The sequence below is a fragment of the Peromyscus eremicus genome, chromosome 1 (genome assembly GCF_949786415.1).
Source record: "Peromyscus eremicus chromosome 1, PerEre_H2_v1, whole genome shotgun sequence".
Lineage (NCBI taxonomy): Eukaryota > Metazoa > Chordata > Mammalia > Rodentia > Cricetidae > Peromyscus > Peromyscus eremicus.
In genome coordinates, this window is record NC_081416.1 from 56,092,096 (window position 1) to 56,117,115 (window position 25,020).

Here is a 25,020-nt window from a genome sequence, read left to right on the forward strand (position 1 = left end):
CCGAGGCCGACAAGCCGCGCGGGCCAGGCCGGGCCGAGCGAGCGGGAGCGGAGCGGAGCCTCGGGCGGCGGGAGGAACAGCGCCGCCGCCGCCAAGATGGCCGACCTGGAGGCGGTGCTGGCCGATGTGAGCTACCTGATGGCCATGGAGAAGAGCAAGGCCACGCCGGCCGCGCGCGCCAGCAAGAAGATCCTGCTTCCAGAGCCCAGGTGAGCCCGCCTGTGCCGGGCCCCACGCGCTGACCCGGGTCCCAAGCCCCGGGGACCCCTCTCTCCCTACTGCCCCAGGCCCCGGGGACTCACCTCCTCCGGGGACCCTGTGCCCCAGGGACCGCACTATCCCGGTTGCCCCAGACCCCGGGGCCCCTCCCCCGCTGCTCCGGTGACCCTCTGCCCCAAGGACCCCATTATCCCGGCTGCTCCGGGACCCGGGGAGCCCCCTACTCCGGGAGCCTTCTGCCCCGGAGACCTCACTATCTGGGCCGCCCCAGGACCCAGGACTTGCCCTGTCCCGGCCGCCACAGGCCCGGTGCCCGCGAGCCCAGAGCGCCCCAACTCCAAGCTCCCAGCCGCGCTCCCCGGGCCGCGCTGCCGCTTCCTGTATCTCACTGCCGGGCCTGGTCGCTGTCAGCCCCTGGTTCTGCTGCAGCCGTCTTCCCACTCTGGGTGCTGGGCGCTGCCCTCCACCCTCTGTGTCCCCTTGGGGTTCCCTTCCCCACGTCTGCCTCCGTTTACCCAGTCTGTTGCCCCTACTCCCAGCACCCCCCTCCTCGGTGTTCCACTCCCCTATCCACTCCCCTCAGAGTGGGTAACGCTCTTGGGAGGTTTGTAGAGAGGGGAGGACGAGTCTGGACTTTTTTTTGCCCTTCTCCTCTCGTGGTGTCACTGCCCTTGGCTTGGGTCTGAGAGTTTTTTTTTGGGGGGGGACAGTGCAGTGATGTGTGTACCAACCCCGGGGGCTGCGCTTAGGTGAGGGAAGTCCCTTCTTCACCCTTTTCCCCACATGTGGTGCCTTGTGGGTGCTTTTGACTAAGGGACACCCATCCTACAGCAGCTGGACCTTGCTGCCACCTCTCTGCGAGACACCTGATGTCACCGCACCTGGTATCAAAGTTTAAACTGTTCAGGATGTGGGTGCAGAGTCAGGCAGGATGTGAGAGGTGCCGCTGGGGTTTGTCCAGTATATTGTGGCAGATAGACTTATCTTCCCATTTGAACTGCACAAGAGGCCAGAGAGTGAGTGAGACAGGTGTAGTTTTGTGCCCATAGAAGGGTGTGTGTGTGTGTGTGTGTGTGTGTGTGTGTGTGTGAGGGGGTACAGCTCACACTTGAGTGGCTTGTGCAGTGTCACCCAGGTAATCCATGGTGGGACCTGGCCTCCACATCGGAGTTTTCAGCTTCTCTGTATGTTTTGTTCACTGCCCTGACCTGAAAGGTGGCCTAGATGGCCTGCATCTGGAAGAGCAAATGTGTCTACCTATCAGGATGCCTTATGGTGGGTGGTGAGGCCAGTCCCAGCAGTGTTTCGTGCCAGCCTCTTTAGCTGCCAAGAATGGGGCCTGACTTTACTGCCACACTCTTATCATAGGACATGGGGCGAGTTCTTTTCCTTTCTAATTGTTACATCTGTGAAATGTGGGCCGTGTGAAATGGGTCTCTGGTGGCTGCAGTCGTTGGCGCAGGGTGGGCAGCGTACAGGGATGCTGTCGTACCTAGCCAACCATGCCTCTCCTCCAGTGGCTGCTCACTGGGTTTCGGATTGACTGAGAGTCAAGCCCAGTAGAGGAAAAACTGGTCTGCATTTTGAAGAGGCCGTTGGTCCCCCCCCCTTTTTTTTTTTTTTCTAAGACATTTGCAATCAGATTTCTCAAAACAGGAACTAGACTGAGTGTCAGCCAGGGCTGTCTAGGGGCAGCAGCAGTTAGGACGAAATGAGTTCAGAAATGACAAAACTTCAGGGGAAGAGGGTGGGGCGTGCAGTTAGCATCTAGGGCACTCTCTAGCTCTCCTGGGTAGCCACAGCCATGAGAGTCTGCGCAGGTGTGAGGTCTGCAAAGTTTGAAGTGGTGCCTTTTCTAGAACTCTCCATATTTGGATAATCTTCCCCCAGAATGCATTGCTCCTGATGGGCCCCGCCTTGGGTCGCCTCTGCAGGTGTTCAAGACCCCTGATAACATGAGCCGGACCTCTTTCCCTTGTCCCTTTTGTTTGGTGGTAGTGGTGATGAGATAGGAATAAGAATGGAGATTTTAATAATTCATTATTTGTTTTGACATCTGTCATCTCAGTTGATCCAAAAACCAACGTGTGAAGTTGGCAAGGCCATGCCTACATGGACTAGTTGCTCAACAGTACCATGATGGGGTGGTAATCTGTGAGCAGAATCGAGGCAGGCTGTGAGTTGGGAATGACGACATCATAGGCGTTGGTACAAGGGTACCATCGGTAGCTTGCTGCTGAAACAAATGTTCCATCTGTGAGTGGTGAGGAGCCTCTGACTCTGAACACTCGGGTGCTCAGGCCAGGGAAGGACCCTGAGTCCCCTGCAGTGGCCCTGGCCCTAGGCATGCAAGCCTTCCATGAGAGAAAGCAGTCACCTTTGTGATGCATGTCCCACATTCTCGAGGCATCTGTCTCTTGCCCTTGAAGGTGGTTTATGGTTCTGTCTCACGTTTGCCCAGTATGTCCCAATTTTCCAAGTGCCTTGTCTTCACGGCTCTGCTGTGCTGGCCCAGCAGGTAGTATTTGCCTCACTTACTGATCGAGGCGTGTCATACAAAAGATCTAGGATTGGGTCCCAGCTCTCTGGAGTCCTAGCCACAGCACTCTGATTGCTTGTCTCCATCTCATGTAACTGACTGTGGGATGGCGGACACCCCTTGTCTTGGCACCTGTGGGTCTGAGGTGGTGGCTTGAAAGTAGCAGGGCAGCTTCTGGTACGGCCATCAGCTGTCATGGTATACAAGACCCAACCCTTCGCCACCTGCTGAAGCAGAAACAGGCTGCCCCGGCGAAGCTAGTGTATAGAAGGACAGCTTCATGCCGGGAGCTCCATCGTATGTATGCAGGGTCCTGCTTCCCCACTGCGAGCGAGCGAAGTCACGGTTAGGGAAAGAGGCAATGGGGTTTGTTCCTGTGCAGTGGGAGTTGTTCTTACTTTAGGGTGGGCCATCTTGGCAGCCTCTCTGTGCCTGGTGCTTAGGGTTGTGGCTTGGCTGAGCTTGGCATCACAGCTCTTATTTCCCAGGGCTGGGGAATGGGAACTGTTGGGCATAGTGCCACTGTAACTTGGCAAAGGAACCTCCCCTTCTGTCACCTAGAGGATCTGGGGAAACAGACCCATCCCCGACCTTCTCCCAGGAGGGAGTATTGCGTGGATAGAGCGTAGGGGTCCTGGCTCCTCACTCCTGCAATACTGGCTTACATGGGCCCCAGACACACTAATCCTGACTGGGTCTGCCTCAGTTTATCTGCTTTGGTAAAACCAGGAGGCTGGTCCTTCACCAGTGACCTCCCAGGGCTGTGGGACTGTGTGGTCTGGGCCTCGCCCTGCAGACGCTGTTGCCTCTTTCCCAGCAGCTGCCGCAGTCTCATAATTATCATCATTTGCTTAATGTGACCACTGAGGCCCTGTGTAATTAATCTCAGGGCTCCTGGTTGAGGAGCCCTGCCTGGGCGGTCCCAAGAGATGTCCCTGCTCTCCCCAGTGACAGTGGCAGCCCCAGCAGCAGCATGTGGGAGCTGGGTGCCTCTTGCAGCCTTCTGGTTCTCTGGGCTATTTCCTGGTCCCTCCCCCACCATGAGCTTCCTCCGCTGCTGCCGCCCGCCCCTTGCCTGTTTCCCCGGTCTCCTCAGACTCTGCTACTCTTCCTTCTCCGTGTCTTCGCTCCTCTTAACTCATTGCAGCCAGGACTTCCTGCCCGGATTGGTGGGGGAAGGAGTGCTGAGAAGACTTTTGCTCTTCTTCCTCCCTCTACTTCTCCATCAGCAGCAGAAGGCCTGCTGCTGCCAGCCTTTATCCCTTACCAGAACATTCCACTCCAGTAGCAGCGACCCACCCCCTCCTGCCCCTGAAAACAAGATTATCTTTTCTGCAGTCTATCCCTGCGGGCCTTTGAAGCCGCTGCTGCTCCCTGGGAATGGCTCTCTGAGATGCCTTTTCCCATCTGGCCTCCTCTCTGGAGCGAGGCTCTCATGGATTTGCTATTAAGTTGCTCAGCTCTACTTGCTGCTCCACTGTACACTCGGTAAATGCATTTGAAGGGCGCATGAGCGTCAGAGGTTGGGATCGGAGCACAGGAATCTGGGCTCTGTCAGCCTGGGAATGATGTGTCCTATTAATGTACAACCCATGCTAGTAGTAAATCCTGGGTGACGTCAAGTGCAGGCACACACTCTGCAGCAGCTTCTTGTGCCCAGGCTGCTGTGTAGGGAGCTGAGAGCCCCAGGGAGTTCCAGCTGCCTGCACATGGCTGTTGTTCTCAAGATATTATGGAATAAACAACAGAAGCCGAGAGCATGTGACGGTTTTTGAGGAATGCACAGCCTCCATCCTACCTGCTGTTTCTCCCTGGGTCCCTGCCCTACTCCCCGCTGACTCCTGAGGCCGTTTCCTCTTCTGGACAGTTACACTCAGGTTATTTCAGGCCCACTTCAAGTGAGATCCTGAAAGTAAGGCGTTTGGCAGCAGCATTTTTCTGTAACGACATCTTGTCTCACATCACTGCTTGCTGAAAAGGGAGGTTTTGGTGATGCAGACGTGGGTGTTTGGTGGTAAAGTGGGGGTCACTTCTCTGAGGGTGGAAATTGCCTTGGAATTGGAATGGGGAACAACCCCCCTCCAGGGACTATGGGACAAGGACCCCTAGATTTGTGTTTCCAGTGCATACTAATCTGTCTACGCCTTGTAGACTGTAGGCAGGAAGCTGCAGGGTGTCCGTTTATGTCTTGTTTGTGGTGGCTCAAGTGTCTTCCTGAACACCCTGCAGGAGAACCTGGGAGTCTGGGGCTCACTGGACATCTACAGGGTCAGGGTCATCCACTGTTGTCCTTCATTGGCCAAGGGTTTGCATGGACATGATTGGCTGCATACAGTTGGTCTTTCCTGTTTGGTAGTGGCCCCATATGTGAGCTCTGAGAACGTTGTCAGGCCCCAGGGAGAGTCATCAAGAAATATTAATAAGAAGCCCCAGGGGACTTCCTCCTGCTGTTACCACCTCTGTGCCAGGTTTCCTGGAAATGCCGCCAGGGAGTGCCTCAGCTGCATCCACGGCTTGTTAACTGTCCCCTACCAGAGTGTGGCAGTTCCCAGTGTGGCTGGCTGAGACCTGCCAGCCTGGAGGCCTGTAGCCTCTGCACCTGCTTCTTGGGGTGTCACAGTATCAGTCACTGTCACACAAACACCAGAACCATGGTGCCAGCCAAGACTATTCCTTCCACTCTGGAAGGCTCTTGGGGAGATATGCTGCCATATTCTTTTTTTTTTTTTTTTTTTTTTTTTTTTTTGAGACAGGGTTTCTCTGTGTAGTTTTCGTGCCTGTCCTAGATCTCGCTCTGTAGACCAGGCTGGCCTCAAACTCACAGAGATCTGCCTGGTTCTGCCTCCCGAGTGCTGGGATTAAAGGTGTGCGCCACCACCGCCCGGCTCTGCTGCCATATTCTAAAGCCCCTGGAGAGGTGGAAGGAGGGCATAGGGAAGAGGCTGGGTACTGCCCTGATCCTTGGAGACCCTCCTCCAGCATCCCCGTGGAGGCTGAAGGGAGGGTGAAGGAGGCCCTGTTGAGACACACTCCTCAAAGCCAGTTTGGATATTTCCTTTGTCACAGACTTACTGTTGCCCTCTGTGGTCTTACGGACTCTCCCACCCTCAGTTTCCTTACTATCAAAATGGGCGCATTAGGCTCAGACTCCTTCCTGTGGGCTCTCCCAGTCCATACAGCTAAGCTCCCTGAGCCTATGTGGGAGTCATCTACGAGGGTCTGACATGCTAGGCCACTGTGCCAGAGTGTGGGACTTGCTCCCCTACTGAAGCATGTAGTACCTCTCTTAGCAGAAGCTGAGCTTAGACACCACTCCCTCCCTGCCTGCTGCACCTCACCTCAGTTGCTGCCGAGAGAAGGGAAGTGCCCTCTTCCCACTCCTCAAACTATGGGAGCACCCTGGCTGGTGGAGGTGCTAGGAATGGGGACGGGTGGATATTCCACAACCTGAGAGCCACTCTGGCATGAAGCGTGTCAGTGGAGGTGCCCTCAATCTTTGGCAGAACCCTGATGGGCTCTAGGGTGGAGTCATGGGAGTGTTTAAAGCTGCTCTCAGGGCCAGAGGAGTGACAGCCACGGTTTGCTCACCTCCTGCCGATGGGCCTCTGGTTCTGGGCCACGCTCTGCCCCTAGGAGACTGCCTGGCTAGAGCCCCTTCCTCGAAGTGCAGGACAAATGTGGACTAGTTAGTGTAGCATAGGATCGTGTTCTAGGGGTTGTGGAGTGCCAGACAATAAGGCTTAAAGCAGCGGGTCTTAATGTCCAGGAGGGAAGACACAGGCTAACAGTGGCACAGAAAACCTGACTCTTCAGGAGCCCCCCCCCCCCCCTTAGATCTTTCAGGCTTTCTGACGTGCAGTACAGAAGTGACCATCTCATTGCCTTGACATTTTTTACAGAAGAGGGAACCAGCAGTGAAGTCTGTCGCTTAGCTGAGTGAGCGTGCTGGCACTGGTGCTCTAGCACTCTGGAGGCGGAGGCAGGAAGATTGCTAGTTCAAGGCCAGCCTGGGCTGCATAACAAGGCCCTATATCAGGAAACCAAAATAGGCCTGGGGAGACGGCTCAGTGGGTCAAAGAGCTTCTGTGCACACTCCAGGACCAGACTTTAGACCCCTGGCACCTGCACGAGAGGCTGCCTGGCTTGTGCTCACTTGTTATCCCAGACTGCGACAGCAGAGACCACAGGACCCCTGGGGCAAGGTGGCTACCTAGACCAGCTGAACCACCAGCTCTGGCTTCTGCAAAAGTCTCTGCCTTAGTAGATGAAGTGGAGAGTTACCGAGAGAGACATCTAACAGCGACCTCTGGCTTCTAGAAGCATGAGCACATGTACCTGCTTCTGTGTACACTGGGTCAAAATTCATGTGAACATGCATACATACCACACATATGTGCATATACCAAAGAAGTAAATAAAACAGCTTATGACTTGACTTTCTGGGGAGTGTGGAGAGAGCTGTTTGGAACCTGGCCAGGGTGCCCTTCCAGCTGCTAAGGTACAGGGGTCTCCAGTGTCTCCCACCCAGAGTAGTAGCAGTATACTTACTGCCCTTCACTCTGTAGCTCAGGCTGACCTGGAACTTACTACATGCTGGCCTCGGCTTCCCAAGTGCTGGACTTACAAGCGTCTGCCACCATGGCCAGCACGTTTGATTTTCTTTTTCTTTTCTTTCTTTCTTTTTTTTCTGAGACAGGGTTTCTCTGTGTAACTAACAGTCCTGCCTGTCCTGGAACCCACTCTGGCCTCAAACTCACTGAGATCCTCCTGCCTCTGCCTCCCAAGTCCTAGGATTAAAGGCATGTGCCACCACTGCCTGGCATACATTTGATTTTCTTAATGACCCAGAGGGGAATTTTAGAACCATGTACCTCTGGACGGATGGGGTTACTGGCTTGGGTGGGGATAAAGATGCCACTCAGGATATGTCACACCTCTAGACACTGCCAGGAGACTGCTGCTGCTCCCCAGGCAGGCCTGCACTTGCTTTCTGGCCCAGACTTTCGTCCAGTGACACCTTTTCTAACCTGCCAGCTTCCATAGCCTCCACCTCTGGGGGGCTAGCCTGGAAACCCTAAACTTGCCACCTAGAGGGCCTTCCACTCAAGAACTCTGCTCAGGCCTGGCCGGATGTTTGCTTTGGGGATAGTATTTATCTTATTTTAAAAAGACCTTTTTTCTTTTTAAGGAAGAAAACGAAGTACTGTGGGCTGGGAGGAATGCTATGGCCATGCCCAGGTGTAGCTCTTGATGGGAGGGACCGTCTCCAGCCTGAGGTCCTGCTTCCTGCAGGCCCTCGGCCTGGTGAAAAGGCAGAAAGCTCTGCTGTGTTGGTTCCCTGGCTCCCTGGCTGTCTAAGGCAGCGTCTCTTACAAGCACTGTGTCTGTTGGGTACCTTTGTCCTCCCTCCCGTACTGGCTCTCCGGGCCACATGGTGAGAAATAGTGTCAGCAGCTCCTGGCCCTGGGCGGGCATGCCTTCAGCCAAGATGGCCTGCTTTACCAGTTCTCAGAAAGCCAGTATGAGGTTGGGAGGGTATCCCAGTGATACCCAGGGTCCCCATTCCCAGTGCCCTGCCCAGCTCCTGGTGAGATCTCTCTAACAGCTGGGATGTCTGCCTGTCATCAGCATCCTCCTGTCCATACATCCCACCTGAGGCTGCCTGACCATGTCCATCTGACCCTCCACTGCATGGAAGATTGACGTGCGGATATCTGTCCTCCTCCTCCCTTTATTGCTTCCTGGCCTGGCCTGTCTGTGGACCAGAATGTTCCAGAATATAAAGATTAGGTGACGAGCAGAGCTCCCAGGACTTGGGGTGGGGACAGTATCACCTCCTGGGCTATCTGCCAGGTGAGATCCAGGCGCCTGGTTCTGCAGGTTCCTGAGCCCCATGCTCCTGGGCCCTCCTGCCAGGTTCTTCAGGGGTGCCACTGCCCTGCAGGGTCTGGGGGTCAGCTGTGTGGAGGGAGGGCTGCCTGGCCAGGCTGCCAGCTGCAGGCAGAGCAAGGGTTGTGTCTGATTTATTTCCTTACTTAAGGTTTGTTTGTTTGAGATAGGGTCTCACACTGTTGCCCAGGCTGGCCTCAAACTCACAGCAAACCTCCTGCCTCTGCCTACTGAGTGCTGGGATTTTAGGTGTGAACCACCCAGCTGGACTCTGTCTCTCTGAGTCTAACAGCTTTTCTTTTCTTTTTAACTTTTTAAAAAACAATTTATTTAAATTTATTTTATGTGCATTGTGTGTGAAGGTGTCTGATCTCCTGGAACTGGAGTTACAGACAGTTGTGAGCTGCCATGTGAGTGCTGTGAACTGAACCCGGGTCCTCTGGAAGAGCAGTCAGTGTTCTTAACTGCTGAGCCATCTCTCCAGCCCCAAATTCCTTAGGTTTTTGTTTGTTTGTTTGTTTTTCAAGACAGGGTTTCTCTGTGTAGCTTTGCGCCTTTCCTGGAACTCACTCTGTAGCCCAGGCTGTCCTCGAACTCACAGAGATCCGCCTGCCTCTGCCTCCTGAGTGCCGGGATTAAAGGCGTGCGCCACCACCGCCTGGCTCAGCTTTTCTTCAAGTTCCTATTGTTTGTACATGTCTGTGAGGTTTGAGTCTGTTCTACCTTGAGTTCCTCTGAGTTTTCTAAGGATGAGGAAGTATGTTGGTGGTGGGTGGTCCCCAGGAGCAGAGGTTAGGCCAGTGTAGATGAAGGGCATATGTAACCTTGGTGCCTCTCCCACTGACCAGAGAATAATGGTCTTGCTGTCCCAGAGGGAACCAGCTCTGAGGCGACAGTGTGGGGGTCCCTGAGCTTGGGCAGGAGTTGCAGACTGGAAAGCCAAAGTCACCAAGGCCAGACTTGGTCACCGGAGCCCTGCTTCTGGTCAGAGACAGCTTTTGGTGGAGCCAGGGTGTCACAGTTTCAGGCTTGGGCCCTGGCGGCTCTGCATACTTCACTATCTTGAGAGGCCTTTCCTGAGGAAGGCCGACGGAGCTAGATCCTGGGAGGGCTAGGCCTTGAGCCTGGTGCCCTGGCAACACTTTCTCCAATTCTACTTTTGACTGGAGCTGTCATTTCTCCAAGAACTTGGAAGCCCACCCACAGTGCAAGGTAGGGCTGGCAGGCACCCCTCCTACACCACAGCCCAATAGCCTGTGCCTCCCCAACCCCACTTCCCCTCACCATATCAGAGTGTCTACCTGTACTTACTTCCTTACATAGTGACCCAATGAGGTCTCTGCTCTGTCTTGGATCCCAGCCTCCTAAGGACCCTAGCTTTGAAATCCCCAGCACCCTACTCCTCCCTTTATGTGGGATTGTTTGTTTGTTTGTTTGTTTTTTAATGGTTTTCAAGACAAGGTTTCTCAGTGTATCTTTGGCTGTCCTGGAACTCTCTCTTGTAGACCAGACTGGCTTCGAACTCACAGAGATCTGCCTGCCTCTGCCTCCCAAGGGTTGGCATTAAAGGCATGCTCCACCACCCCCGGCCAAGATTTATTTATTTTTTTTATGTATATTAGTGCTCTATTTACATGTACACCTTTATGCAAGGAGAGGGCATCAGTTCCCACTAGAGATGGTTGTGAGCCACCATGTGGGTGCTGGGAATTGAACCCAGGTCCTCTGGAAGAGCAGCCAATGCTCTTAACTGCTGAGCCATCTCTCCAGCTCCTGCAGTTTTTGCTGTACCTTCTTCCCTGCTCTGTGGGCTTCTTGGTGCTGGGCCAGTTTTTCCTCACCTGCCTTAACACCCCACCCCCACCTGCCCTGAGCTTCGCCACCTGGTGACATCCTGTTTGCACTTCAGGAAGCCAGCAAACGTCCACCAGTCCGCCATCTCCACACAGCAGCTCCCCATCACCCAGAGCTGATCTGACCACAGGCCCCCAAGACTTCAGCACCCACTGATACCACAGAGAAGGGGTCTGTACCAGGGACAGACCTGCCTAGAAGCAAGTATGGGTCTCGCACCATGAACAGTGCCTTGACTCTAGCCTGGGTGACCTGGCCAGCCTGTGCTTGACCTGCCAAGGATTCTATGGGCAGCAGTGCCAAACACAGTCTCCTGGGCAGAGACCTACCTGCTGGGGCTCCATGTGTCCACCAGGACTTGGCCTCACACAGCCCCTGGCGTCTCAGGTGCCCTCAGTCGGGCAGCTGTGTGTTCTCTGAAGAGGCCAGGCTGGTGGAGGCCAATGTGAGCAAAGATGGCTGTTGGGGCAGGTTGGCAGGTCTGGCATGCCAGTGGCCCAGAAGAAGAGGGTGGAGACAACAAGGCATCTAAGCATGGAATGCATCGCAGTGAGACTCCCTGGACCATGTATAGTGTTGCAGGAGTTCAGTGAGAGCAACAAGATGGTGATTGTGGAGTTTGTCTCAGGAACTTGGGTGACCAGTCCTTCCCCTGTGGCCCTGGCCAGGGGTCATGTTATTATCTACATGTTAGGGACACACACTGAGGCTTGAACTTTTCTTTTTTGAAACAGGCTGGCCTTGAACCCCTGTTGTGCCTGAATGCTAGGATGAAGATGAGATACCATATAAATTCATCACAAGTATTCAGGCTGGGTGGGTGTGGTCGTGGCATACACCTTCAATCCCAGCACTCAGGAGACAGAGGCAGGTAGATTTCTATGAGTTTGAGGCCAGCCTGGTTTACAGAGTGAGTTCCAGGACAGCCAGGGACACAGAAAAATCCTGTCTCTGAAAAAATTAAAAAAAAAAAAAGAAAGAAAAAAGTATACAATTTGAAGCTGGGTGTAGTAACACCTGCTTATAAGCCCAACACAGGATTGCTACATGTTTGAGGCCGTCCTCAGCTACAGCAGCAAGACTCTGTTCCACGAAACAAAGCAGAAAGTCAAAACGGAATTCAGTGCTTTCTGGATGATGTGTCCACTGTGTTATACTGCCTTCATCACAGTCCTCTCTCTTAGAGGGAAACGTTACCCCTGGGTGGTGAGATGGCTCAGTTGGTTAAAACAAGCTGAGTTCAGCCTGTGAGACCCGCGCTGGGAGGAGCGAACTGACTCCCAAAAGCTGTCCTCTGATCTACACACAAACCAAATGAGCAACAAAAAACCCACGGCCCCTTTGGCAGTTTCCCTCAAGTCCCTAGCACCTACAAATATGATTTGCTGTCAATGAAGCCGTCACGGAGTCATGTGGATGGGCTCATACAAATCTGAGTCCTCTTGGGACTGCCATCCCTTACGCGGTCCTCTTCCTGAGCTGGTCGAGTGTCAGTGCCTCAAGGGTCACCCATGTGGTAGCGGGTGTGGGTGCTTCGTTCCTTCCTATGACCAAACATAACAGACACATTTTGTTGATTTGTCCATTATCCAATGGACAGGTCCTGGCTTTGCCATTGGGCTAAGTTACCAGAGTCAGTGTGTGGGGGGGTGTGACATCCACTTCTGCAGGCAGTAGGCACAGGTGAGGAATTGCTGCCCACCATAGCCTTGGGTTCATCTGAGGTGACCCATATGGATAGGGTGAATGAGCAGGCTAGCCTTGGGTCTGGGAGCTCCCTGGGGGGCTTGATGACAGAGTTGAAGGGTGGTTCCATTCAAGCGAGACATGGTGGCGCTTACCTGTACTTCCAGCACTAGAGAGACTGAAGAAAGAGGCCTCACTGGGTCCAGGGCCAGCCAGGGCTTTAGTGTGAGTCTGTCTTTAAAAAAAAAGACCACAGAGGAGATGGCTGGTGGGTAAAAGTGTTGCTGCCAAGCCTGACAACCCCCATGCCTTCTTCCCTGACCTGCACAGGCTGGCATGTGTGCACCCTCACACACACAGTAAATAATGCCTTCTGGGCAGGGCCTGTAGCCCCAGCTCTCTGAGGCCTTCTCACGCTGCCCCTTTCCCCTGCAGCATCCGCAGCGTCATGCAGAAGTACCTAGAGGACCGAGGAGAGGTGACCTTTGAAAAGATCTTCTCACAGAAGTTAGGTGAGTGCAGGCACCTCTCCCAGCCTGAGGTCTCTCCAGGAAGACTCCAGGGTCAGCTTCCTGTTCCCCCAGCTACTTGTCCCCCGCTCCCCAGTAAAGAACGATGACCCTTTGTGCCTCCCAGCCCCTGGCTTCTGCCCAGGGAGCCCTGTGGTGGGGGTGGGGACCCATCAGTCTTCCCCAGGCGCCAGGGAAGTTCCTCCTTTGGGTTTTTTGTTTTTGAGAGTTGCAGCTTCCCCTTGGCGCAGCCACAGCTGCTCTGGGCCTTTGGTGGAACTGACAGGAAGAGGCGGGGCCCTTCCTGTGGTGCCTGTAGAGCTGTGGTTGGCCCCGCCCCCACCCAAACCATCCCCACCCCCACTCCCCCGGGCCCTAAGTGAGCAACCTGCCTTGGAGCTGGCCCCTCCATCCTTCCTCTGGTGTGCGTGGGTGTATACCCTTGTCTTGGAAGTATCATGTTGCTCACCCTGTGTCCCAGCCTAGGGAAAGCTTTGGGTCCTGTCCCACCAAGCCACTGTAATCACACGGGGCATAGATTTGGGTTTCCTGAGGATGGGACCTCAGTATGGAACTGAGGGTGCTGGAGAGACCAGGCACTGGGGGTCAGCCTCAGCTCAGCAGTAGACCGGGAAATAGGCCTGGGGTACAGGTCTGTGCTGTCTTGGCCTTGGGCAAGTTGTCTCTCCTCTCTCTGAGCCTCTTGCTGTTCAGATCTGTGAAATGGGACCTTGAGCCCAGTTGTGCATGGTAGACAGGGTGGACCTGAACCAGTGGCGTCAGGAAGAGCACCTTGCCATGTCACACCTCTCCCCACAGCCTTGTGCACAAGTCACTGGAAGGTTCCACAATGAAAGATCAGGCTATCCTTAGAAGAAATCATGGCTTTGGGCACTAGCAGAGACACCTGGGATTAGAGGCTATTAACAACACTAGGCCGCCGATGAGCCCTAAAGACGCCTAGAAAGCCACACAGGAGAGCACAGTTCAGGCATCCCAGCTGGGAGGTGGTGGTGCACGACTTTAATCCCAGCACTCAGGAGGCAGAAGCAGGAGGATCTCTGAGTTGGAAGCCAGCCTGGGCTACAGAGTGAGTTCCAGGCTAGCCAGGGCTACACAGAGAAACCTTGTCTTGAAAAAGCAGACAAGCCAGCAGCTCGGGCATCTGTGCTAGACTAGAGCCTGGGAAGGAGCTGCCCTTACCTGTGCCTCGTCCGGAAGCTGCTCTGAGATCTCTACCTGTGGCCTGGCTTCCCAAGGGATCTGCCAGTGGATTAAGGAACTCTGAACTTTCATGACAGGTCTCCCTGAGCCTCGGTTTCCCCAACTGGGCTTGCCTTTCTGGTCAGGGAGATGTGAGAAATTGTCTAGACGTGAGGGAGGGGGTAGGGAGAGAGACTCTCTTGGTTGCCACCTTCCTCCTGCTACAGCCTGACCTGGCCTAGGTGACCAGGACATCATGATGTCCCCACTAAGAACCTCACTATAAGCTAGGTAGTGGTGGTGTATGCCTTTAATCCCAGCACTCAGGAGGCAGAGGAAGGTGGATCTCTGAGTTCGAGGCCAGCCTGATCTACAGAATGAGTTACAGGACAGCCAGAGCTATACTGAGAAACTCTGTCTTGGAAAAAAAACAGAAAAATAGCCTCACTGTGTCTCCATAGCACACAGTAGGCAGTATCACCAGTGCAGGGGATGTTAGGGCACACTGACTGAGAGCCAGCCACACTTCCCTCCCTCTCTTGCCACAGCACCAGGGTTTTCTAGCCATCATCTGCAGAGGCAGATCTGAGGCCAGTGCAGAAGTGCAGGGCCCTAACTTGGAATCTGGGACTCCAGGCTGGTGGCAGCCTCAGAGTCTACCTTGCCTAGACTCTTCCATCACACCTGCTGTGTTGGCTAGTTCTGTCTAGAAACCCCCAAGCTCACTCTCCCCATAATGATGGGAAGGTCCCTTAGTGGAGGGTGTGCATGGTTCAACGTGACCAGGCCTGATTGCTTTCAGGGTACCTGCTTTTCCGAGACTTCTGCCTGAACCATCTGGAAGAGGCCAAGCCCTTGGTGGAGTTCTATGAAGAGGTATGACGGTCAAGGTCTACTGAGAGAAAGGTGCTTGGCACCTTTGCTGAGTCTATGAGGTACCTGGGATCTAGCCCCATGCCCTGGCCACAGACCATCTATGGGTGTGCATTCCAGATCAAGAAATATGAGAAACTGGAGACAGAGGAGGAGCGTGTGGTCCGCAGCCGGGAGATCTTTGACTCCTACATCATGAAAGAACTGCTGGCCTGCTCACATGTGAGTGTCTCGGTCAGCAGTCCTTGGGTGCCAACTCATGTGCTGGCCCCCAGCAACCTGGGGTTGGAAGGGAAGAAAGAGCCTTGTATAGGACGCACAGCCACTTCTGTCTTCTCCAGCCCTTTTCAAAGAATGCTACCGAGCATGTCCAGGGCCACCTGGTGAAGAAGCAGGTGCCTCCAGATCTCTTCCAGGTGCGTGCTGGGTTCCTTTCTTCATGGCCCACCCTCCCCAGACCAGGTCCTCCTGCCTCAGACAGCTGCAGTTCTGGAGCCTTGGGCTGGATGCAGACCAGGGTCACCAGGGGCTAATAGACTTGGTCACCAACTCCCAGCTCCCTCCCCACAGCCATACATTGAGGAGATTTGTCAGAACCTCCGAGGGGATGTGTTCCAGAAGTTCATTGAGAGGTAAGAGGGAAAAGAGATTCTAAGTAGGCAGGTGCTAGGTCTGTCCATGTCCTGTCGAAGTTACTCGTGGGAGGTCACATAGACTTTGTCTTCTTCTCTCACTCTGTCTTTCTGGGGTCACCTTGCTGGTCTCCCTGTGCTGTGGAGTGTCAGGGTCCAGGCAGGCCTAGGCCTGAAGTACGTACTGTCTTTGTGGCTCGAACCTGCAGAGTCTAGGCAGAATATGCAAGGAGTAGCATATTCAGTCCTAGCTCCCTAGCCATAGAAGGGGTGGGGTGGCTGAGAAGACGACTTCCTGGTAATGAACTCCTGGCTGGAGGTGTGTGCGCAGCAGGTGTTATACCCTGGTGGAAGTCTGACTGGAGACATCTCTCCGATCCAGTAGGACACATTGGCTCAGCTGCTGAGGGTGTATGGCCTGAGCTGACCACAGGTTCAGGGGGTCTCCATGTCTACTTGCCAGGACTCTGGAAGGGCAGTGGGTGGGATAGGCTTGAAGTTTGCCTAAGTGTGTGCCCTCTCTCTTTCCCAGTGACAAGTTCACACGCTTTTGCCAGTGGAAGAACGTTGAACTCAACATCCATGTGAGTGGGCGGGGTGCTGGTGTGCCAGGGGACCATTGGGAAATGCCAGGGCTCTGCTGGCAGCCTCGTAGTGGTGGCTCTGGAGGGGGTGGTGGTGCTAGGATCCCAGTTGGGGAGGCTGGAGAAAGGTAAGTGTGTGGCTAGATTTCAGGCGTAGAGGACCCTAGTACCTGGGCTTGTCCCTGCTGCCCAAATGCCTGTGCTGTGGGGCTGGGCCCAGGAGGCCTGCAGTGACCTCAGCTGTTGTTACCCTGCAGCTGACAATGAATGACTTCAGTGTGCATCGCATCATCGGGCGTGGGGGCTTCGGTGAGGTCTATGGGTGCCGGAAAGCAGACACAGGCAAGATGTGAGCACCCTGATCAGCTGGCACTGGGTGGGATGCCTGAGGGAGGAGTCAGGGTTCTAGAGTATCATGAGGGACTGGGGCTTCTAGGGAAGAGCTGTTGTGGGGACCAGTGTCCCAAGCTTGCCGTCCCTGCGTGTTCAGTCTCTGCCTAGGACCTTGTCCCCTGCCGCTGCCTTCCCTCCTGTCTTGCTTTGGCTGTTCTGTCTCCTTCAGGCTCCTCAGAGACTAACTTGCCAGCACCTTTTGCCCTCTCTAAAGCGCTGGCTGTGTCACGTGTTTGTCCTGCGTCTGGTCTTCATCAGCAGCCTGCTGAGGCAGCCTGGGGCTCTGCCCTGCAGGGTGTGCTGATACAGCTGACCTCCTGCTCCATCATAGGTATGCCATGAAGTGTCTGGACAAGAAACGCATCAAGATGAAGCAGGGAGAGACCCTGGCTCTGAACGAGCGGATCATGCTTTCCCTTGTCAGCACCGGGGTGAGCTGGGAGGCCAAGCGGGCCCCCGTAGTGACCTCTGACCCAAGCCTCAGCTGGTCTTTGCTCACCTTCCCCTCCCTCCTAGGACTGCCCCTTCATCGTCTGCATGTCATATGCATTCCACACACCAGACAAGCTCAGTTTCATCCTGGATCTCATGAATGGTGAGCCCAGGACCAGCCCTTGGGGGTGGACCCAGGGCTGGACTTGGGCAGGAAGCTGAGTCTCACCTGGAGGGCTGCCCCTCAGGTGGGGACCTGCACTACCACTTGTCTCAGCATGGAGTCTTCTCTGAGGCCGACATGCGCTTCTACGCAGCTGAGATCATCCTGGGTCTTGAACACATGCACAACCGTTTTGTAGTCTACAGGGACCTGAAGGTGAGGGGCTGCCACCACCCATCCTTCCCTCTAGTCCTGTGACAAGGTTAGCTTGTCTCCCTGTCTTGTCCTTCTCCCCTCCCTGCCTGAGCCGCTTTCTGAGTTCAGCTGTGATGTGGGGGAGGGGGTGTCCCACCTGGGGCCTTGTCCCAGAAACTTGGTTTCCTCTAGTGAAGGCCCAGGCTGGCCTCCTTCTGGCCCAGCAGCTCAGTGGGCTTTTCTCCACAGCCAGCCAACATTCTCCTGGACGAGCATGGCCACGTGAGAATCTCGGACCTGGGCCTAGCCTGTGACTTCTCCAAGAAGAAGCCCCATGCCAGTGTGTGAGTGCCCAAGCCATTCCTTCCCTTCCCGAACCTCCTCCACTTCACTTACAATCTGTGCTCCCACAGGGGCACGCACGGGTACATGGCCCCCGAAGTCCTGCAGAAGGGCGTGGCCTATGACAGCAGTGCCGACTGGTTCTCCCTGGGTTGCATGCTCTTCAAGTTGTTGCGGGGGTGAGTGGGCTATCCCAGGTGGGCAAGTGGAGTGAGTCCCAGAGACACTGTTCACCAATCAGGATAGGAAGCAGGGAGGGGAGCCCTCCAGGGCCTGGGGATTAGGGGTGGAGCCCTCCCTCACTTCTCATAGGCCTCCTTCATGCAGTCTGCCTCAGTTTCCCATTCTTGGTCTTTTTGACCTCTTGTCCAGACACAGCCCCTTTCGGCAGCACAAGACCAAAGACAAGCATGAGATTGATCGCATGACCTTGACGATGGTGAGTGTGAGGGTAGCAGGTAAGGCCCACAGAGGTGCCAGAGCTGGAAACTCTTGTTCTCTCCAGCCAGCACAGATCTTGAGGCAGTGATCCCTTCTCTAGCCCTAAGGGAGAGGCCTCTTGCTCTGTAGCCTCTTGCCTCCTCTGTCAGAGCTTACCTTTGCTGGGGACCAGCAGGAGGCTGGGCCTCATCTCCTGCTCTGGCCTCTACCCTCCCCCAGAGCCAAGGGCTCTTCCTGGGCTCCTGCTGACTTCCTCCTCCTCTTCCTCAAAGGCTGTTGAGCTGCCTGATTCCTTCTCCCCTGAACTCCGGTCCCTGCTGGAAGGTTTGCTGCAGAGAGACGTCAATCGGAGACTAGGCTGTCTGGGCCGTGGGTGAGTGTCCAGCCCCCCCAGCATGTGGCATAGTCAGTCTTTGCTGTGGGCTGCTGGGCCAGCCTGCCTGGGCCTCTGAATGTGCCCCCTTAGAACCATGGTTGTGTCCCATCATTTGAACTCTTCCATGGTCTCAACACCCTTGTAAGGGGCTCACAAGAGAAGTCATGGCCCACATTGTCCACTGTCCTCAAGGTGGCAGGGCTGACTGGGTGTGTCACTGTTGGAACCAACTAGGGATCAGCTTTCAAAAGACCCAGAAGAGTCTTTGTAGTAAGGTGATGATGACCATAATTATAACAGTGGTTTGTTTGTTTGTTGTTTTATTTATTTTATTTTATTTTATTTTTTTCTGCATGAGGTGGGGGGTTATTTTTCAAGACAAGGTCTCACGTAGCTTAGACTACCCTTACTCTGTAGCTGAGCTGGCCTTGAACTCATCTTCCTGCTTCCTCCTAAGTGCTGGGATTAGAGGTCTATGCCACCACACCCAGCTTAATTGCAGCTTTTTATGTCCACTGGGATATCTGTTAATTGCCAAGCAAAGCGGTATTAGAACTCACACCAGCCCAGGATGTGGGAACTGCTGCTCCCATTTAGAGATGAACAAACAGGCTGAGAGTATGGGACTCACTTAAGATCATAGAGCCAAAGGTGACTGAGTCAGGAGGCAAGCCTGAGCTAATGACCCCACAGTCTGGACCTAGCCCAACTTGAGTGTGTCTCTCCGCAGAGCTCAGGAGGTAAAGGAAAGCCCCTTTTTCCGCTCACTGGACTGGCAGATGGTCTTCTTACAGAAGGTAAGAGTCTATCCAGGGGTAGGATGGGGAACTCCATGGCCTCTCACCCCTGCTGATGCCAACCCCTGCTCTTTACAGTACCCACCCCCACTGATCCCCCCACGTGGGGAGGTGAATGCAGCTGATGCTTTTGATATTGGCTCCTTTGATGAGGAGGACACAAAAGGAATCAAGGTATTGCACCTTGCCTGGCCCCTGAACCCTGAGCCTGGCCTGCTCTGGTTGGCCCCTGCCCCTCCTCTGCCCCGTGAGACACCGTGGTAGCCCTGTGGGCTGTGGGCCTTACTTCCTCATCCCCCAACCTCCCTGGGGACGGTGGTCACAAGAGATCGTCCCTGACTTCGGGCCCCATGCAGGCCTATGGCTGACAATGTCCTGGCATCCTTTGTCTCTCCACGTTCCCTGCCATGTCTGCCTGGTGAAGTTACTGGACAGCGACCAGGAACTGTACCGCAATTTCCCTCTCACCATCTCGGAGCGGTGGCAGCAGGAGGTGGCAGAGACTGTTTTTGACACCATCAATGCTGAGACAGATCGACTGGAGGCACGGAAGAAAGCCAAAAACAAGCAGCTAGGCCACGAGGAGGGTGAGGACTCGTGACATGGGGACACCAGGCCTCTGCACACTGCAGAAATGAGAAGTGGGCTCTGCTAAGAAACTGACCAAGACCACAGCCAGAAAGGGGGTGGGGTGGGGGCTGAGCCTACATCCCATCTCTTGTGCAGACTATGCCCTGGGTAAGGACTGCATCATGCATGGCTACATGTCCAAGATGGGCAACCCCTTCCTGACTCAGTGGCAGCGGCGCTACTTCTACCTCTTCCCCAACCGACTGGAGTGGCGGGGTGAAGGCGAGGCTCCGGTAAGAAGGGGTGCTGGTAGAACATGGTGTGGGCGCAGGGTGGTTCCCGGGGCCTTCCCTCACTGCCTGCTCTGCCTTTCCCACCCTGCAGCAGAGCCTCCTGACCATGGAGGAGATCCAGTCGGTGGAAGAGACGCAGATCAAGGAGCGCAAGTGTCTTCTGCTTAAGATCCGCGGGGGCAAGCAGTTCGTCCTTCAGTGTGACGTAAGTGGGGCTGGAGGTGAGGGTGCAGGCGGGTGGGGGCCTGGAGGTGAGGGTGCAGGCGGGTGAGGGCCTGGAGGTGAGGGTACAGGCGGGTGGGGGCCTGGAGGTGAGGGTGCAGGCGGGTGGGGGCCTGGAGGTGAGGGTGCAGGCGGGTGGGGGCCTGGAGGTGAGGGTGCAGGCGGGTGGGGGCCTGGAGGTGAGGGTACAGGCGGGTGGGGGCCTGGAGGTGAGGGTGCAGGCGGGTGGGGGCCTGGAGGTGAGGGTGCAGGCGGGTGAGGGCCTGGAGGTGAGGGTGCAGGCGGGTGGGGGCCTGGAGGTGAGGGTGCAGGCGGGTGGGGGCCTGGAGGTGAGGGTGCAGGCAGGTGGGGGCCTGGAGGTGAGGGTGCAGGCGGGTGGGGGCCTGGAGGTGAGGGTGCAGGCGGGTGGGGGCCTGGCCAGCAGAGCCTGACAGAGCCTGGACGTGTCCAGAGCGATCCTGAGCTGGTGCAGTGGAAGAAGGAGCTGCGTGATGCCTACCGTGAGGCCCAGCAGCTGGTGCAGCGAGTGCCCAAGATGAAGAACAAGCCACGCTCACCTGTGGTGGAGCTGAGCAAAGTGCCACTGATCCAGCGTGGCAGTGCCAACGGCCTCTGACCCACCCATCCGCTGCCCGCCTGCCCACCCGCCTTTTATAAACCTCTAATTTATTTTGTCGAATTTTTATTATTTGTTTTGTTTTCCCGCAAAGCGGAAAAGGTTTTTATTTTGTAATTATTGTGATTTCCTGTAGCCCCAGCCTGGCCCAGCCCCCAGGGAGGGGCCCGCTTGCCTTGGCTCCTGCTGCCACCAACCCAGCCACTGTCTAAGACCCCTCCCCTGCCCCCACCCCCCACCCAGGGTCCTCGCTCCCAGTGTCTTCCTGTAGGGAAGAGGAGCAACTCTCAGCAGCCCGAGATCTCGCCCCTCCATGGGGTGAAGCCACACTTGGTAGGTGGGCCACGTCAGGCTCTGTGGGCTGTGCTCAGCCTGTGGCCCGGCCGAGTGGCCCAGCACCCCCATGAAGGAACGTGCACCACCGGGATACTACTTGAACTCTTACCACAACCCTCGTGCCACAGAGGGACAGACCCCTGCTCTTCTGGCCTCTTGCCACTGGTGAGAGAAGGCCCTCGTCTCCCCAGACCTGGAGGTCCCCCAGTGACTGGCTCCTAGGTCCTTGTTCAGGAAAAGCCTCTGTGTCACTGCCCCCTCTCCCCTTCGTGGACACTAGGGCTGGGTCAGAAGGCTGGCATCGGCAGTGGCTGCTGCTGGCCTTCAGGCCAGCCCCCTCTTCTTCCCGTGGCGTGCCCGGACTCAGGAGCACAGAAAAGGCAATCGTGGATTGGGCCACACTGGCCTGGCTTGAACCCAGGTCCCCAACCCTGGGCTGTGTGAGGCTCACCTGCCCAGGACCACAGTGGGACAGCCTGGGCAGGTGGGTGGCACAGCATAGGAGCCCAGCTGGGGCCAGTCCTCCTTGTCCTAACTGGTCAGTGTGTCCCCACCCACACTGTCCAGCCCCTAGCCCGTGTCCTGTCAGTGCCACCACCCACAGGTGCCACCTCGCCCACCGCATGCCCCCTTGTAGCCGTCGCGCAGCCGTGTGGTGTCGCGCCCTCTCCCCCTGGGGCTGGGTCAGCGCACCCCCCCCCTTGTCTACTCATTCCCGGGGCGTTTCTTTGCCGATTTTTGAATGTGATTTTAAAGAGTGGAAAATGAGACTATGCGTTTTTATAAAAAATGGTGCCTGACTCCTCGCTGTCTCACTCTTTGTGCCTGGTGACCACTTTTCAGTCACTTCCGTCTGGGGCCTGAGAGGGGAGGATCTTAGAACCCATCCTTCCCTCCCTGGAGGAGTGGAGTCTTTTGCCTACCTCCCAAGTAAGCAGGAGTGGTCTGCAGTCCACGTCAGATGTCATGTTTGGAATGGCTGGGGACATATTGACCTTATCGCGTTCCCCTGCATGTCAAGCAATATGTCAGTCCCCGCTCCCTCTTAGCACGAGTTTTCTCGTCCACACTGCAACTTCTGGCCCTTCGGCTGTGTCTGGCATTGGCCTCTTGTAGCCTCACTGTACAACCTCTACCGGGGTCACTGGACTTAAGGGGTGCCCCAACATCAAGCCTATCTCCTGAGAATGAACTCCTTTCTCCTGTGTCCTTGCTCCAGGTCTTTGGAACTGGTGACAGCATGTAAGCACCATTGCCCGCCCTGTCCAGTGCAGGGGTGGGGTGCACAGAGAAGGAGATAGTTCTAAGGCAGATACTGTGTGGTCTTGGGTGAAATGACATTTGAGCTGGGCCTCCAGTATTGGAGTGGTCATTGGTGGAGATGTTTCTAAGACCAGGAAGGGTCAGGCACTTACGAGTGTCTCAGTCAGCAAAACACAAAGGAAGGAACCAGGCATTGGGGCCCTAAAAAGCCAGCCTTAACTCAGCACAGGCCCAGAATACTCAGTGACTGCAGCCTGGAGATATGAACAGACTGAGGGGTTGAACTTGCTTGGCTCTGGGTGGTTAGCAGAGGCTAGTCTCGAACTCATTATATAGCCAAGGATGGCCTTGAACTCCTCATCTTCCTGCCTCCACTTCCCGAGTACTGGGATTACAAGTGTTTGCTACCATGTCTGGCTTAGTTCTCAAGTTTCAGTTCTCTAAAACAAATGGCTGGTCACTGCAAGAAGAAGGAAGACAGGGTCACTGCTTTTGTCCAGGGAAGATGATCCTGGAATGGTAATTGTAAAGGAAGAAGTGAAAGAGGCCAGAGAGGAGAAAATGGCTGAGCAGTGTAGGAGGCCAGGCCAAAGTGAGATGAGATGAGTAGGTGGTCAGCCCTGGAGCATAGTAGGAAGGCCATGATGTTATTCAAGAGGTTAGATAGAGCTGGCATGGTGGCACACACCTTTAATCCCAGTACTTTGGGAGGCAGAGGCAGGTGAATGTATGAGTTTGACGCCAGGCTGGTCTATACAATGAGTTCCAGGCCAGCCAGAGCTGCATAATGAGACCCTCAAAAGACAAAAGGCTGGGCAGTGGTGGCTCACAGAGGCAGGTGGAACTCTGAGTTAGAGGCTAGCCTGGTCTACAGAGTAAGTTCCAAGACAGCCAAGGCTAAACCCTATCTCAAAAAAACCAACCAGCCAATCAAACAAATACAAAAAACCCCAATAACAACAAAAAGAGGTAAGTAAGACAGCCTAGAGCACAGCTGGCCTGGGAGGAAGAAGGTAAAGGTGTTTGGATATGGCTTTTGACACCCTAATGAGGCAACATGAAGTACCTAAGGCCAGAGATGGTGTAGAGGTGGCATCGGGTGGAGAATGGAGCAGACAAACTCTCAGCCAGGAGAGGCTCACATGGGTGTCAGGCTTGGAAAAGAGGTTCACTAGCAGAGAAGTAAGAGCTGGTGGAGAAATGCTCAAGACTGCAGCAACTCGTAGCCCTTCAGGTTCAGGGTGGAGAGGATGTGGGGACAGGACAGTCTCTGACGAAAGCAGAGGCCAGCAGAACCTAACTGTAGAGCTCCGGACATTCAGAAGCCAATGAACTCCTCCCTAAGTCCAGACATCACAGATGACCTGACTGCACCACACAAGGTGGGAGCATGGATCCCAGAGAGCTCTAAGCCACCTGACCACAGAGAGAAAGCGGGTAAAGGTGGCAATCAGGCTGCAGAAACTTGGACGTCCTAGGGCAGGAAGGGAGCCTCAAGTTAATGGCCTTTCTCCACCCATTAACTGTTGCAGATAGGGAGACAGGGCCAGCAAGATGGCTCATCAGATAAAGGCACATGCTGTCAAACCTGACAACCTGAGTTCAAGGTGGGAGAGAACCAACTCAAAAGTTGTCTTTTGATCTCTACACTCATGGGCACCCCCCCCCCACAAGAATGAATGGATAATTAATCAAATGTAAGTTTTAAAAATGGAGAAACAGACCAGTGGATCGGTTTTGGAAAGTCTGGTTTACTTACGGCTTCACCAAGACCAGGATCAGAGACCCCATGGTAGGACTGAAGAGAACCAGGGGCCGGACCTAAGATGACGGCCTGCACCCTAGTTCCTGTGTGGGTGGAAGTGCCGGCCTTGTTTCGAAACTCTCCTTCCTTCCCTATTGACAGTAAAATGCAGCCTCTGCAAAAGGGACCCACGTGGTGGCAGTGTGCACCACGGCCAATTTCCCACCAGGAAAGCCTGTGTTCTCTAACCCCAGTGTTCCTGTTCCCGACTCCAGCGCTGTTTGGAGGGTTCCCGTTCACGGTGTGATGTCTTCCAGGAATCAGGGCCAGGCAGATCCTTGGGGAAGAGGTTTAGATCGGTCAGCGTTAGGAGCTGTTGCTGGGTGCTCATCTCCAGAAGCTGAGTGCCTTGCCTGGCAGGGATGAGGTCAAGATTTCCTATCTCACCCGCACACAAAAGGCCAGTCGGTGTCTGTGGAACCCAGGAGTGGGCTGGGTGGAAGGACACGGTGTGGGCGAGGGTCTGTAAGAGCAACAGGCTAGGGCCTATTGCACATGTAGGTCTCAGGGCCCAAAATCCGCTCCACCAAGCCTCTCCGCCCTCCTCGCGGCCCTTCCCTCCCTTTCCAGACCACTAAGAAGGTGGTCTGCCTAGGGCATGGGGCGCCCCCTGCAGGCACGGGTAGAGATGCAGCTAGGCCCCGCCCTCCGGAACGCCCCCTACCGACCCTGGCGGCTTCAAAACGAGGTTCCTGCTGTTCCAGGGGCGCGTGTGGTTGCCCTGGAGACTGGACAACACCCCCCCGCCCGCCCCCAGCGCGCAGGCCTGCAGTGGTTGCCATGGCTGCT

The 25,020-nt window shown here is 55.3% G+C and overlaps 1 protein-coding gene and 1 long non-coding RNA gene across 3 annotated transcripts; one reads left to right on the forward strand and one right to left on the reverse strand.

Annotated features, from left to right (window-relative positions):
* Grk2 (G protein-coupled receptor kinase 2) lies at nt 1–20,891 on the forward strand. Its single transcript, XM_059263322.1, has 21 exons — nt 1–209; nt 12,623–12,699; nt 14,702–14,775; nt 14,893–14,994; nt 15,114–15,188; nt 15,343–15,404; nt 15,937–15,988; nt 16,246–16,337; nt 16,713–16,812; nt 16,898–16,976; nt 17,062–17,192; nt 17,421–17,515; nt 17,585–17,692; nt 17,886–17,952; nt 18,227–18,327; nt 19,061–19,127; nt 19,206–19,301; nt 19,552–19,714; nt 19,854–19,990; nt 20,082–20,195; nt 20,664–20,891. Exons 1-21 carry the CDS (start codon nt 97–99, stop codon nt 20,826–20,828), a joined length of 2,070 nt encoding a protein of 689 aa, XP_059119305.1. The 5' UTR covers nt 1–96; the 3' UTR covers nt 20,829–20,891.
* Nucleotides 18,679–24,664, reverse strand: LOC131911352 (uncharacterized). 2 transcript variants are annotated; one of them, XR_009379346.1, is made up of 4 exons: nt 24,619–24,664; nt 24,421–24,508; nt 19,596–19,753; nt 18,679–18,854 (listed from the first exon to the last, which is right to left on the reverse strand). It is a non-coding gene; the product is annotated as an uncharacterized LOC131911352 (long non-coding RNA). The 2 variants fall into 2 exon arrangements; XR_009379345.1 differs by having other exon boundaries at nt 24,421–24,658.
* Between the last annotated feature and the right edge of the window lie 356 nt (nt 24,665–25,020).